Raw genomic sequence first — 14224 nt, 5'->3', positions numbered from 1 at the left:
CAAATAATGGACACTGTTATCTCCTTCCCTTTCAGTATATTTCCGGAGAACCTGGACTGTATGCTGTTTTGTGTCTGCTAGACACATGACTTTTTGTGTCTGTTTTGAGTCCAAATTTAAAGTCCTAAAATAAAACAAAATATTTTGTATATTTAGCTTTCACCTTTTAAAATTATTCATATAAGTCTGTCCTACCATTAAAGTTTTCTGATACTTTTTATTCAACGACAATAAGCAAATGTTTCATTCTGAACTATTGTTTTATTCATTCCATCTTTTTTTACAGTGTATGGTAGCCTTTCCTCCCTGAAAGAGAGTTTTAAAAATTGTATCTTTGCAACATTTACTCCTCCTGTCTTTTCAGGGTTGCTGTTGTTGCAGATTATCAAGCAGTACTGCTGACAGAAGGGAAAGGAAAGATGGCTTTTTATATCAGAAACTACGTTGTAAAAAATATTGATCAACCAAAGCAAATAAAGTCTGATTTCTATATTTCATTTTTTCTCTAACCTGTTGCACAACGCCCTCACCAAAACGGCAAAAAATTATCTCCTCCAACATCAAAGGTACAGAACAAAAATCATAACTGCCAATCTTACATCCAAACCTTCTCTTTGTTAAAATATATGTTTTAGTACTATTCAAGTTGTTATTACCACAAAAACCCCTTTGTTTTTACATATACTAGAGCTGATCTTAATTTATTTAGCATAACTGAGTATGCTTCCTATGGTGTATATTTTAATGTAATTTTTAGAATTTACTACTGCACTTCAAAACCTTTTGCACATGTTGAAAGTAGCTCTCCATAACTTCCTGGATGAAAAGAGATCTGCTTAAGCAGATATTTTTGACTTATAGACACTAAGTAATGGGCTTATTGTCAGTTCAGATAAGCAGCCCTGCTTATCATTTTCAATAGCATGCACCTTTAGAGTAGAACAACTGCCATACTTAACCAGATTAAGAGTCCAGCTAACCAAATATTTCACTCAGACAGTGGCATATGCTTGGAAAAGCATCCTCTAGGAATTGACTGTTCAGGGACTTCATGACGCGGAGAGACTGCATCTGTTCCACTATGATAACTAGCCCCTATAAACTTAATTCCTGTAATTTTGTTTAATCTTTGTTTGAAGCCATTTATACTTTCCACTGCAAGCTCTTCAGTTTATTGTCTCTTAATTTGTTTTAGTTTCACACATTTATTACGGAATTACGCATGCTTCAGCTACTGGTTTTTGATGTCCCAAAAGGCTGCAGCTAGAACTACAAAGAAATGCCATTTCATATGCCTAACGACTGTGAGACCTCCAAATTGTGCTATGCAGACACAATGAGCACTACATCATTTAGAACAGTTATTTTTTGACATAATTTCAAGGATGTAGTATTTGAAGTAGGCAAGCCTTGGGAGTTAACAGGGTTAGGGTCCACTATCTTTACAATCCAAATCAACCATATCAATGTCCTTTGTTATGCAAAGGAGGAATTTGTGCGGGCTGAGAAAGGCTATAGACATAAAGCACATAATAAAGGCTGCAATAAATAAAATACTAGTTAATTTGTGAATTGGACAATTCGACCAGCAGCACTTTTTACTGAAAGAGTACGCTTAATCACATCATCACTCTGACTTACCTGTATGTTTGGTAACTGTTTCGGACTTTGATGCCTCCTTTTATGAAGCTAACCATATTCTCATCCTGTTAGAAAGGAAACACATTAGCAATATGAATTTACAAGCATTATAAAGAGCTTTTGGCTTCTTGAGATGAACACACGCCTTGAACATAACCGTCATGACACAGACAATATAAGTCTCTGAGAAACAATACATGGATTTAGGATTTCCTTTCTATATTAAAATATTTTTACTCTGTTCAGACGTATACACTTTATTTTGATGCCTTCTGTGATTGGTTGAGGCCTTGTGACCTTTGGACCACCTGAATTTGCATTAAAGAACAGGGACTAAACTAGTGAATGGCACCTAAGGTACATGCATTTGTGGCTGTTTCAAAAAATAGCTTTCTCTCATTTGTCCTTCAGCACAGTTAAGATGTGAACATTTACTGGCTCAGCACCAGATACAAATACCTGCCTGTCCTCAGGTGTCTACAGAATACAGTTTCACATCCTAAAAAGGAAGCAGGATAAGTACAGTTATGCAGGACATGCTCTTTCTGGTCTGAATATTCAAGTATCTGTGAGATCCATACTAGTATGGTACCATGTTACATTACAAGCTATAATGAACTGAGAAGATACAGCAAAGTTTATCTGGGGGACTGTTAGTTTACAGTTGTAACCCAAAGACAAAAATCTTTAGTCTCATAACTTTCTGGTGGCAGTTTCTTGCCTCACTCATCATATATAATCTGTCATTCTGGATTGTTTTGATATCTATTACTCTGGGATAGGAAGACTACATGTGTTTTAGCAGATGATTCTTCTGTGATGGTACTTTAAGAGGCTGGATGAAGCATTGTGGAGAAAATAGCATACATTAGATGAACATTTGGTTGTTTTACTGTTATTGTTAAGGAAACAGGGCCCAATTGTGCTCATCAATATGTAAACAAAAAGACAGAACCTGCCTCAAAGAGCTTTCCATCCTCCTGTAAGTCAGGAAGATAACTCGATCCAATCAAAGTTACAGTTCAACTTCTTCCAGACTTTGCTTTCTATGAACTAGTATAGGAAGACTAATGGCCTGAACTGAAGGGCAGGGGCTTACTCCTGCAGCCTGCAACACCACCGCTAGCCTATGTCCTTTACAGTCATCCTTACGCAACATTATCAAGAATAATAATTGAGGACGGAAACTACATGCCATAAATGAACATGTAATTCCTGATGATATATCCCCACAGACTTGAATCCCAATCACAGGCAAACAAAATAACCACAGAAAAATGTGACACTGTTTTTCTTTGTCCTGTAGAAAAAAGTCAGTATTTAATTAGCAACTGGGGGGGGGGGGGGGGGGGGGGGGGGTAGGGTGGTACAGCATACCTAACCATATGTAAAAGTTCAGTTATATTTCCCTTTGAATGGAAAATGGAAAGAAGAAAGAAGATGGTTTTAAAATGTTTAAATTCAGAATACTCATGATACTAACAACAGAGATAACCAATGTGAGAATAGTCCAACCCTTGAAAATCCTGAGACTAATTTTTATGTGTTTTCAACTGGATTTGGTCATTTACATTAAGCATCAAAACTAACCCACTTCAATAGCTGTTGGAACCAAGTGTCTTTGCTTAATTCTTAAAACCAGTTCATGTGTTCATGAAAAATTAAAGACAGAATAGAAGAGGAAGTAAATAGACAGACATTCTTTATGCAGAAGAGGACAAGAAATTATCTTCTTACTCTTAAATCTCTCATGTCTCTATAAACGTTTTAAAAAACAGGTAACTGTGAAAATAGTGCTTAATTCTTACAGGCACAATGGAGAAATTCTGAAAAGCCTTGCTTCCACAGCTTCAGATATCACCCAACCTGTCCCCAGTGCTAGAGGCTAGTCATCCCAAAGGATCATGGAAATAAGTAGCCACACCTTGGCCATTTCGAAGTCCATCATCTTACCATAAAGTCACCATCATCAGCACTCTAAAAACCTTCAGAAGAAGCTATTCTGACTACTGGTTTTGCTATGAAGCAATAGTTTCTAACAGAGGGGCATGGCAGATCGCTGAAAAAGGTTACATGGTTCATAAACTATCATAAGCAACATAAATCAGGGCCCATCTGACAACTCCCAAACAGTATAAAATCACCCACCTGCATTTCATTCTCTACCAGCATCTTTAAGCCAAGAAGCAGAAGCCCTTTGTGAATCTGTCTTTTTTTATCCCCTCTGCATAGATGAAGAGGCCCACTGTCATACAGCAAGTACAGCCAAGTCAAGAAGAAAAATCAGCCATTTCGACTATGATTAACAAATTTAAATTGCAAGCTGGAGCCCAAGTAAATATTGCTGATGTTGAACCATCAAACAAATCAAGCTTCATTAGTACAGAGAGATAAAATTCAAAGAAGAGGGAGAGCTCCCCTTCTTTTAAAGACAGACAGCACTGTTTAGCAAGAAGCATGTGTGGAGCCTAATAGCTATGCAGACCATATAGCTGTTCAAGAACAAACAAGTGAGAAAGCAGTTTTGGGAAAGCAAACACCAGCCTGACTGAAACAAAAAATCCTGCGTGCATTCCAGCATAGCACAGCTTCAATGACCATCTCTCTCTTTTTTTTTTAAAATCCAATATCTCAACACACAGTATTTGAAAATCTGTGCTTACTGCGGTTACATTTCACACATCCAAAAGGGACTGGAGAAGGGTGTCATAGGGGACTCAGTGCTATGTGTATTGAGGTAAGTATTTTTAGATAATCAAGAGGGATAACAAAACATTCTACTACCTCATCAATAGATAGTCCAGATAAAATACAGATTTAGTCCAGATGAGAGAGTCTTACACAATTAGGTCAAACTAGGGTCTTCTAACATTTCATTAATTTTAAGAAAAGAAACCTGTATGGTGTGTACTTTTCCCCCGCCCAAAGAGCCACACAGGAATCCATACCTGGAGGAATGTGAGTGCTGCTCTCTGAAGTAAACATTCAGCATAGCAAATTTCTGCATGGATTTCCTCTAGCGTCACATGGAGTGGGGAGGAAAACAAATCAATCAGACAAAAAGTAATTAAAAAACACTTAACCCATTAATATAAGAATAAGATCACAAAGCTCAAACTGAGAAAAATCTTTTCCAAATTTGCTCTAGTGTTTCAGTTCTACACTAACGAAGTAACTCCAAACAGAAATGACACACAGTTACAGAAACTTTGCAAGAAATTCTCTGGTGCTTTCGAGGAATTCCTGGATCTAGAACCTTCTAGGCATTTCAAAACTTCTTTCAAGGTGTTTCTTTACCCTGCAGGTTTTATAAATGCTGAGTCAGCAATCAAAAAAACAGTGATTTTTAGCGTGGTGACACAGCAATTGCCAAAACACTGATCCAGCAAATACCAAATCAGCAATTTTGTCAGTGAACTCACAATCTGCAAAAATGCATTGGGTGAACAATTCTACACAGTTCAAATTGCAGAAAAAAAACCCCATTATGCATGTTAGAGATAATGTTACCTTCAGTAAAGTGTTCAAGGCTTTGTCTATGCACAAGATTGTTGATGGAATCGGCTACTGTAGATTTCTTCCTAAATCTGCAGAAAAGTCAGTTTGGTCATTCTGAACATGAAGCATCAACCACGCAGAACGGTATCTTTCAGCTGGCCACCCATACAATCACTAACTAGGTATCTCTAGTGTTCACCAGCCCTCTGTCATCTTACCACATATGCAACTTCAGCATATTCCATACAGAACTTAGTCAACATGGTCCTCCTGGGATCTGTCTTTTACCCTTCATGTGTGGAAATTTGTCTTGATGAAGGAAAGGGATAAGGGGGCTTTTTGATTTACTGTGTGTGTGTGTGCATGTGCACATGTATGTACAGAAGTGGGTGCATAGCTGACTCAAAAAGACAGCTAGCCACAGTACAACCATCATCAAATGGGAAGATTCTGCACTGTCTGTAAATGGTAAATAACTTCCAGACGTTGCAGAACCAGGGCTACAGGTATGACAAAAATCTCATTGATAAGAAAAATCAGATATTGCAGTAAACTGAATTTTTCAAGACTGCTGAAAACCCTAAGTTGTGTGATGTGGCCTCATAACTGACCTTCCTTTGAGCAGAAGGCTGGACTAGATGACCTCCTGATGTCCCTTCCAACCTCAGTTTTCCTATCATTTCTATGGAATTATATGTCCTTTTTTAACCTGTACGTTTTTCAAAACTTTCCCATGTAGGGACTACTTATTGACTGAATTGCTCCACACTTACTTTTGGCAGGTGGCTTGAGCTTCCTTCATTGTGTTTCCTGCATTCAGTATGTCCTGAGGATCAAATGTCATCATAGCTTGCATTTCCAATATGGTGGCATAAGTTAGGGCATGATACATACTATCTTTAGTTCTGAAAGAAAACACAAGATGCAAAGCACAGCTGATTTGATTATATTATTACTTTTAAAAAACAAATACAAATCCAACTCCTGAAATGCATCAACCTGATGGGAACAAGGTCTTAATTAACTAGAAATCAAACACAAAGTACATGCAAAATAATCAAGAAACACTAATAGATTGAGGTTTGTACAGGAAACCATGTCTACAGCTCCAGTTTCAATAACTGTGCTAAAATGTTCCAATTCTGAGCTGAGGATAGGTATTTAACATATATAAAGCACAGGAATTAACCACATGGCTAACCATTTAGGGACGATAGAATCATCGTTGTTTTTTTTTTTTTAATGGAGTTATCTAACCAATACTACAACACATGACATAAATCCAGATATTCTTCTAATTTGTGACAGTTACTCAGGACAGACTCGAGGAGATGAAGTAACACAATACTATAACCATGGCCAAAGTAGAATCTTCTTCAAACAGATCTTCCCACTAGAAACATTTCAGTCTATGTCAAACATTACAGCTTTTTCATCCTCTCCCCTTCTGCCAGCCTTCCACCCCAATCTGTTCAACTTAAATATTATTCTATGGGATTTCAGATGGACACTCTTTTGCAGAAAGCCAAAAACTTTGGCATTAGTGCAAAGAAAACAATTAACTCCTACATGCAGCCATTACCAGAACCTTTCCTCTGTCAAGAAGGGTTTATATATTGCACACATTTACAGCGTTCAGCCAGTATCTATGTATGGTATAATCCTCTGCAAATTAATCAAAATATCTTCAAGTGTAGAGGTCCAATAAAGACAACTTGGGAAATATGTTGAAGGGCAAGCTCATATGAATTCTTGCCACAGAAACTCTCTGTAGACCTTGCTAATCCACCCCTGACAAATAGCACGACTTAGACAAATACTGCTAAAGAGCAACAATTGCTATTTCAACTGTTTGCACTTTTAGAATGGATCAGATAGTTCTATATGGCAGGGAATATTCAAAAATACTTGAAGTCAAACAAGGATATCCTTGCAACAAAATCTCCACCCTCAGTACACCTATTCTCAATAGGTGTACTTAGGGTGTTTGTTTCTCAAAACGAGCCACTTCATTCTCTTTTTCTTTCGAGAAGAAAGTGGTGTGCCAGTGTTGCTGCCAAGAGGCGGAGGGAGGTGATCCTTCCCCTCCGCTCAGCACTGGTGCATCCACACCTGGAGTACGGTGTCCAGTGCTGGCCTCCTCAGTACATGGACAGACTCGAGAAAGTCTAACGAAGGGCAGTGAGATGATTAAGGGACTGGAACATCTCTCCTATGAGGAATGGCTGAGAGAGTTGGGACTGTTCTGCCTGGACAAGAGAAAGCTCAGGGGGTTCCTATAACGTTATAGAAATACCTGAAAGGAGGATGCAAAGAGGACAGAGCCAGGCTCTTTTCATTGGTGCCCAGTGACGGAATCAGAGGCAATGGGCCCAAACTCAAACACAGGAGAGTCTGTCTGAACATCAGGAAACACTTTTTTACTATCAGGGTGAGCAAGCACTGGCACAGGCTGTCCAGAGAGCTTGCAGAGTCTGTATCCTTGGGGATATTCAAAAGCCGTCTGGACATGGTCCTGGACAGCCGTGTCTAGGTGGCCCTGCTTGAGCAGGTGACCTCCAGAGGTCCCTTCCAAGCTCAACCACCCTGATTCGGTGGTTTTGTTTTAAGGGGAAAAGCCAAACTTTAAAGGCGTCTCAATCCATTTAATTTCTCCCCTGGAAATACACTTGCCTCCCCAGGTTTTGATAGCTGGATTGAATTGAAAGATCATTTTAAGGATAACTTAAGACAATCCTACATTAATCAATGATCTAATAACTCACTGTGGTGACTTGGATCCCTTTAAGTTTTCTAACAATCCATACACTATTATGCATTTATTCTTTTGCTCAATACCCTGAAGTATCCTCAGGAGTCCCTGATGTTTGGTTAGTGTTTTCCAGAGCCAAAAAATAATCTTGTCTACATCTAAAGCAACCCCCTCTCAATTACATTATGCAATAAAATCACCAAAGAAAAATCCAAGTGATGATACGATTCTGACTTTCTTTGTATATATATTTTTTGAGATCTAGGGATTAAAATAATACCTAGTGTTGACGCAGATAGCGTTACACAGATATCTGGTGCTTCCCTTGCCAACCTTCACAGTGACGACGAAGGGCTACTTTTTCCAATACACACGGCACACAGCGGGCTGGCTATACTGAAGAAATTTGCAGTGTACTTCTTTAAACCCCGCTGCAGTCTGTGTTTTGTGGCTGTCTTTCATTCTGAGTTGCTCTCACCATGTCCACAGGTTACCTAACCAGCTGCTCTAACCAACATCTAAACCAATCTAGCAGAGAAGCCATTTTGGGAAATCACTTACTGCTGTAAGCGCTATGAGACCCAGACTATGCTAACATCCATCTCATCTCCAACATGAGCAAGAAGAACAGACAGATAATAGAGAAATTAGTTTAAAATCCAGTGGAGTCAGGGCAGCTCTGTCTTGGCCTCCTACATCACGATTCTTTCAGTAGACTGATAATGTAAAGCAGAAAAAAAATTGACGTACCATAAAATGCCAGCCTGATGAAGTGTTCCTGTTCATTTGATTACTCATCAGCCTCAGTAGGCGCAGAGAAACACACTTCATCTCATATTTATTAAAATAAAACCCTTCCAAAGGTTCAAATTCAAAGCACAGAGAAGGCACTAAAATAGTCCCCTTCCAAAATTTTAGAAATTTGCTTTCAAAATCAAAGCAGATAAATATTAAATTCACTGCACTAAAAGGAAAATTTATACTTTTCACATATACATGGTGAAGAGGGATTTCCCTCTCCAGTAATTTGCTTTTGACACCAAATCACCCCTGCCCTAATCAATGGTTTAATCTGTTTTGCTTCTAATATTTAAAGGAGATAATAATTAATGTTTATCATTAGTCAACTGGTATTTATCAACACTCAAATTTACTCTTGTTTTTCAGGGGCTGGAAGGCAGGTAGAAATGCAACCACATGTAGCAGTTATCTATGCTATTTATACTAACCATACAATTAAAGTTGCCAGTTACATCCTGACATATTGCCAGAAGTTTTAAAGCCTGCATTTTATATGGCTGGATACAGAATTAAACTTGATAGCTTTTTCTTTCTTCTTCTGATTCCTCAGCAGCACTTTCCCCAGGACATTGTTAGAGTTAACAAGCCTTTATGACATAAATACAATTAATATTCTGATTAATGACTTATCCCTGTAGTTGGTATCACATGGCTGAATAAGAGGATTATAAGTAATATCTTTAGGCACTTATGGAGTTATGCCACATGCCTGTTCTCCAACTATGGTGCGATCATTATCATCTTGCAGCACTGCTCTTTCTTGAGAGCTATTGGAGATCGCTTTTATTCCTACTTGAAAACAAGTACCTAAGTGAGGATGGTGACAGCTCTCCCCTCCAGCTGAAGTATGTAAAGCAAAAAGCTTGGCTTGGTTTGACCTCTGAATTAACCCAAGGGCTAGTATTTTTTGTGAAAAACACAGTGCCCAAAATCTTTTTGTGGATCCTTTTACAGTAATCCAGCAGGCAGGACATGCATCACCAGGTTACAGAAACCCCAGGTTCAAGTCCATACCCTGATTTAGTATCGAGATGCTTCTAACAAGTAAACCAAATCCAACAGCACAGAGTGAAAAAGACCCTCCACAGACCAGCCAACAGTCTGTTCATCCAGTCGTACCCAAGAACGAGAGATCAAGGCCCAAATCGAAACTGCATCAGGAGAATGTGGTCACAGAGGGCCTGAAGGCTTTCTTCATCTTTAATCAGAAGTTCCACCCAACATTCAAACAACCCGCTAGACCTACTGCATGGGCTTCCATAGAAACTCTCCAGTTTTAGGAATTGATGTTTTCCAATAAAAACCTGTTTCCTATGAAAACTCCCCACACTAACATTAAGTTTACAACTAGAAAAGACCATTCTAATCAACCACCAGCCTGGTTCCCTAGTTACCACAAGCCACCAGAATGGTCTAAGTTTGGTCGAAGACAAAAAACTGCAGTTCAACAAGAGAACCCCTGAGCCTTTTTGATCTAAGCCACTCACCAACATTCAGAATCTAGTAAGGTCTTCCAGCTAGGAGGTGAAACCAACAATTAAGCCATGTTTTGGCAGCAATGTATTTATTTACAAAGCCTAAACAGTTGTGTTCTTCCAGACTCCAGGCATAAAAAGAGAAAAAAACCCTAGAAATAATGACTTTCCTCATGTTCTTGACATTCTTTACAATAGCTAACTCAAGCTTTCTGCAGAGCTGTGCCCCATCTTTATCCAAATGCTGTCTAGAGCTTTGCTCTACCTCCATGTGCTTCCCCTTACTCTTTCACGGCTCTCAGTTTGACAATCACACACTATGTTTGTTAGATCAGTTCCCAGAGAAAGGTCCTCCACCCCACTGAACAACCTCATGTTTGTTTTTGTTCTATAAGGGCAAGAACATTTCACCACACCATGAAGACAGCCATTACAAAAGTCTTCCTTTCCTTAATAACCTCTTTAAAGTTTTTAAAAATCAAAATATACAAGATAACATTTTTTATTGTAAATTGGGCTTACATTAAAAATTCCGGTGATACTAAATAAGTACCACAGAACTACACTATTCCAATAAGTGTTTCACAAGTAACTAGCAGAGCAGTAACACAATCTCTTCACACCTACCTGAGATACTCCCACATCGAAAGATTGAACTTACCTTTCAAACACAGTCATTCTAGAATTAACATTCCACCAAACAACACCAAACGCTTTTTGGAGACTATTTTCAGAATAAAGTCAACTGCCCAGAATTAATCGTTCTCATATTGTTCTTATAATACTGCAGGCAGCAACACATATGTGTTAACAGCTCATCCAATGATCCAGATTACTCTGTGTCATGAATTTACCTTTATTATTTACCATTCTCCCAAGTGATCTGACATCAGCAAACTATCAGGTGATTACGTCATGCTTTCCTTCTGGATAATTATTAAAATATTAATCATTTGTCTTGGGGAAGGGAAAGGGACATCTCACAAGAATCAACTCTTTAATTCATGATTATCTGTTTGCAACTACATGACAACTAAAATCCAGTCAGCTTTTAATCGATTTACGTATGTACCTTGGGGTTGAGAAGGAAGATGACATTTTTTTCCCCACTCTAGTGACTAGAAAGTTTCAGTGTTACTCACTGTCAGTTAACAGGTTAAATATTGAAAATCACACTGTGTTTGGTACCTGAATTTAAGGAATTTCTTAAGAGGTCTTAGACTTAGTGTGAATAATCCATATAAAGGAGTAATTTAATTAAATTTACTGCAGAAACCACAAGGTAATTGGAGCCCACTATTGTACAATGATGGTTAATGATAATAAAGAAAACTGAGTTTAAAACCTAAAAGGCAGCTGAGGAAACAAGAAAAGTTATGTAACATGAAGCAAAAACACGAGCTGAATTTTTTTATGAAATGAGATCTCTTCTTTATGATGGATTTGCTTTTCTAACAGGAAAAAAGAGCTTACCTCAACAGAAGTCTAGACACCATCCTCAACTATTTATTTTTAAGCTGCCAGGAAAGATCTTCTGATTTTAACTCTCATACATTGCCAAATCTGCTCTCAGTTACACATGGTACAAATCAGTTGAAAATACAGTTACTGTGGAAGCCAAATGTGAGTAATTTAGTGAATGTGCAGTAATGTAATACAGAACAGAGTATGTCCTACAACATAAGTGGTAAAGCTGCAAAATCTATGATACGAAATTCTTTACAAGCATGTAAAGACTAAAAAGTATTTCTTTAAACAAAAATAGTATGTTTATGGACTGTGAAAACCAATTTCAAATCTCAGCATGCTAAAAGGCAACAGTGAGGAACTGATGACTCCTAAAGAAAATACTCAGTATTACCATATGTGCCCACTCTACAGCTCTTGTGATTCCCTAAAGAGATGGAGCGTGTTCATAATGGATATCATCTGTGGGGAAATTTAGCATCCTGTTTCTGCATTACACTTGCAAAGATCATAAGTCTGTATTTCCTTCACTGCCAAAGGCAACAGGAATAAGGGCCTCCTCATAACAACAGGCTAACATGAAAAATCAGTTTCAAAATGGTTTTGCAGTGTGGAATACAGTCAGGTAAAAAAACCAGAGCATCAGCTCATGAAATATGTTCTGCAGGGCCCAACAAAAGCTGAATGAAAATCATATGCAATAGAAGAAAAATGGATTTACAGAGAAAAAAAAACAAACCCACAGCCTCACTAGCTTTTGCAGTGCTTTGGAGCCCCCTTCAATAAAACATCCCCCTATTTTATGCTAAGCACTAAGTAAGCATTTCCAGAGAGGCACAGGGGCTTTACTATCAGAATTTAATGAAAACACAGTTATTCTTCTTACCATTTTTATGATATCTTCTGATGATATATAAACACAAAACAACACTGCTGCGAATAAAACCAGTATTATTAATACATCTGAGCCTACAATTTATCATGAATGTCTTTCACAGCGTATACTTACATGGTTAAGCTACAGATTCTGGCATCAAAGACTGAAGCTGATACCTCAGCAAAGCAGATACCTAGTATTCATTATAGTTACCCCGATGTATATCAAACTCACACTACTGCATTACCTATGAATTTTATTTGTTTCATATTCCAGTGGCCTGAAAGAAGGCATGATGTAATTGCTGATGGCTCAAAAATAAATAGAGCAAACTGGGGGCAGGGGGTGGCCTGGAAGTGAAATAACCATAGATTTCAACAAGGCAAGAGCACAGGTAACTTCAGGACAGGGTATGAAAAAAATCACAGACATTGTAAAGACACAACAATTATTAGAAGCTATTTTATGACCTCACTGCTTGCAGCTGGGCCACTCATTACATGCTGGGCTTCAACGTAATTAGGAAACAGAGTGCATGACCACAACACCAAATTGCAAAATAAGCTGTGAGAAAGTTTCTGCAAGTCGTTATTAAAAAAACAACAACAAAAAAGAATTCATACCTAAAGTAATGTGTCTCAAACCTGGCAATTCATGGTCAGTTGCTCATTTAGACACAAAACCATAAATTCTCAAATTCTCACAGTATGCAGAAAAATATGGGAAAGGAGAAAAAAAAAAAAGTGTCAGAAGATGGTTTTTATTCTTCCAGGAGCAATAATCTCCTCTACTGTACTACAGCTCATGGTGTTACTTCTTTGGACAACAATTCTGTAGTTTTTGTAGCTACCTTTGATCATTCTTGTTATGTACTCACCCCAGTGTAAAGCACTTATTCTGTCTTCCCCCAAACTTACCACATTAACTTACCACCCCCTTTTGAACGAAAACCATGCAGTCTTATCAACCAATAACAGAGAATTAGCTGTCTAGTCAATTCTCCTAAGAGATGGTGAAGCAAAGAAAAATAAACATAGGAAAACTAATCAACTTACTTTGCTTGTAAAGAAGCCAAAGCATCCGAGAATTTGTTGTTAAGAAATAAATCCAGAGCTGCCATACACTCATGCAATGCCATGTTGAGGTCTGATGTAGGTGACCTGCCAGAAGAAGAGATAATAAACTCAGCACATCTGTTCTCCTTCTACCAGTACATACATTTGAAACGCCCTTCAGATCTAGCCTTATTCCCGTGTATAATCTGCTATTCCATTTCTAGTAATTGCAAAAAATGAAAGTGACTTCCACTATGTTTGTGGTTTGTTTGGTTTTTTTTAACTATGCTCTTACCCTGTGACATGTGGAAAGCAATTTAAGTTTTGTACTTTCTGAAAATAAGATAAACTGCATGTACTGTAAATAAGAACCTAGACATGCAGAAGTTACCATGTGGGAACGTGACAGTTTGATGAGCTCAGCTATAAGGAACACAGAAGCACTGGGTGACAGCACACATCTGACTATGTGTAAGGCTGACAGAGACTACAGGCTAGTGACGTTATGATCATGTTGTCACTTTAAGGATGAGACATTGCCAAACTGCATCAGATTATTGTATCGACTGCTGCTGGAACACCTGCTTTAGTTCAGCGCATGTTCAGTATGGTTCCTAACAGCAGACCACTACAGACTTGCAGGTGGGTTAAAATTTCA

General features: G+C 38.2%; 1 protein-coding gene across 3 annotated transcripts in view; it reads right to left on the bottom strand.

Annotated features, from left to right (window-relative positions):
* Window positions 1-14224, bottom strand: part of TTC39A (tetratricopeptide repeat domain 39A) — a 47392-nt gene that overhangs the window by 22102 nt on the left and 11066 nt on the right. For 2 of the 3 annotated variants that reach the window (XM_069788760.1, XM_069788759.1), the window contains exons 2-6: window positions 13567-13671; window positions 5913-6044; window positions 5152-5228; window positions 4590-4657; window positions 1642-1706 (exon numbers count right to left, since the gene is read on the bottom strand). In XM_069788760.1, coding sequence (XP_069644861.1) covers window positions 1642-1706; window positions 4590-4657; window positions 5152-5228; window positions 5913-6044; window positions 13567-13671 — 447 coding nt within the window. Of the gene's footprint in view, window positions 1-1641; window positions 1710-4589; window positions 4658-5151; window positions 5229-5912; window positions 6045-13566; window positions 13672-14224 lie in introns of those variants that run through there. The other variant, XM_069788761.1, reaches the window with a different exon arrangement.

This window comes from Haliaeetus albicilla, chromosome 8 (genome assembly GCF_947461875.1).
Source record: "Haliaeetus albicilla chromosome 8, bHalAlb1.1, whole genome shotgun sequence".
Taxonomy (NCBI): domain Eukaryota; kingdom Metazoa; phylum Chordata; class Aves; order Accipitriformes; family Accipitridae; genus Haliaeetus; species Haliaeetus albicilla.
This window is presented reverse-complemented; position numbering and strand designations above follow the sequence as displayed.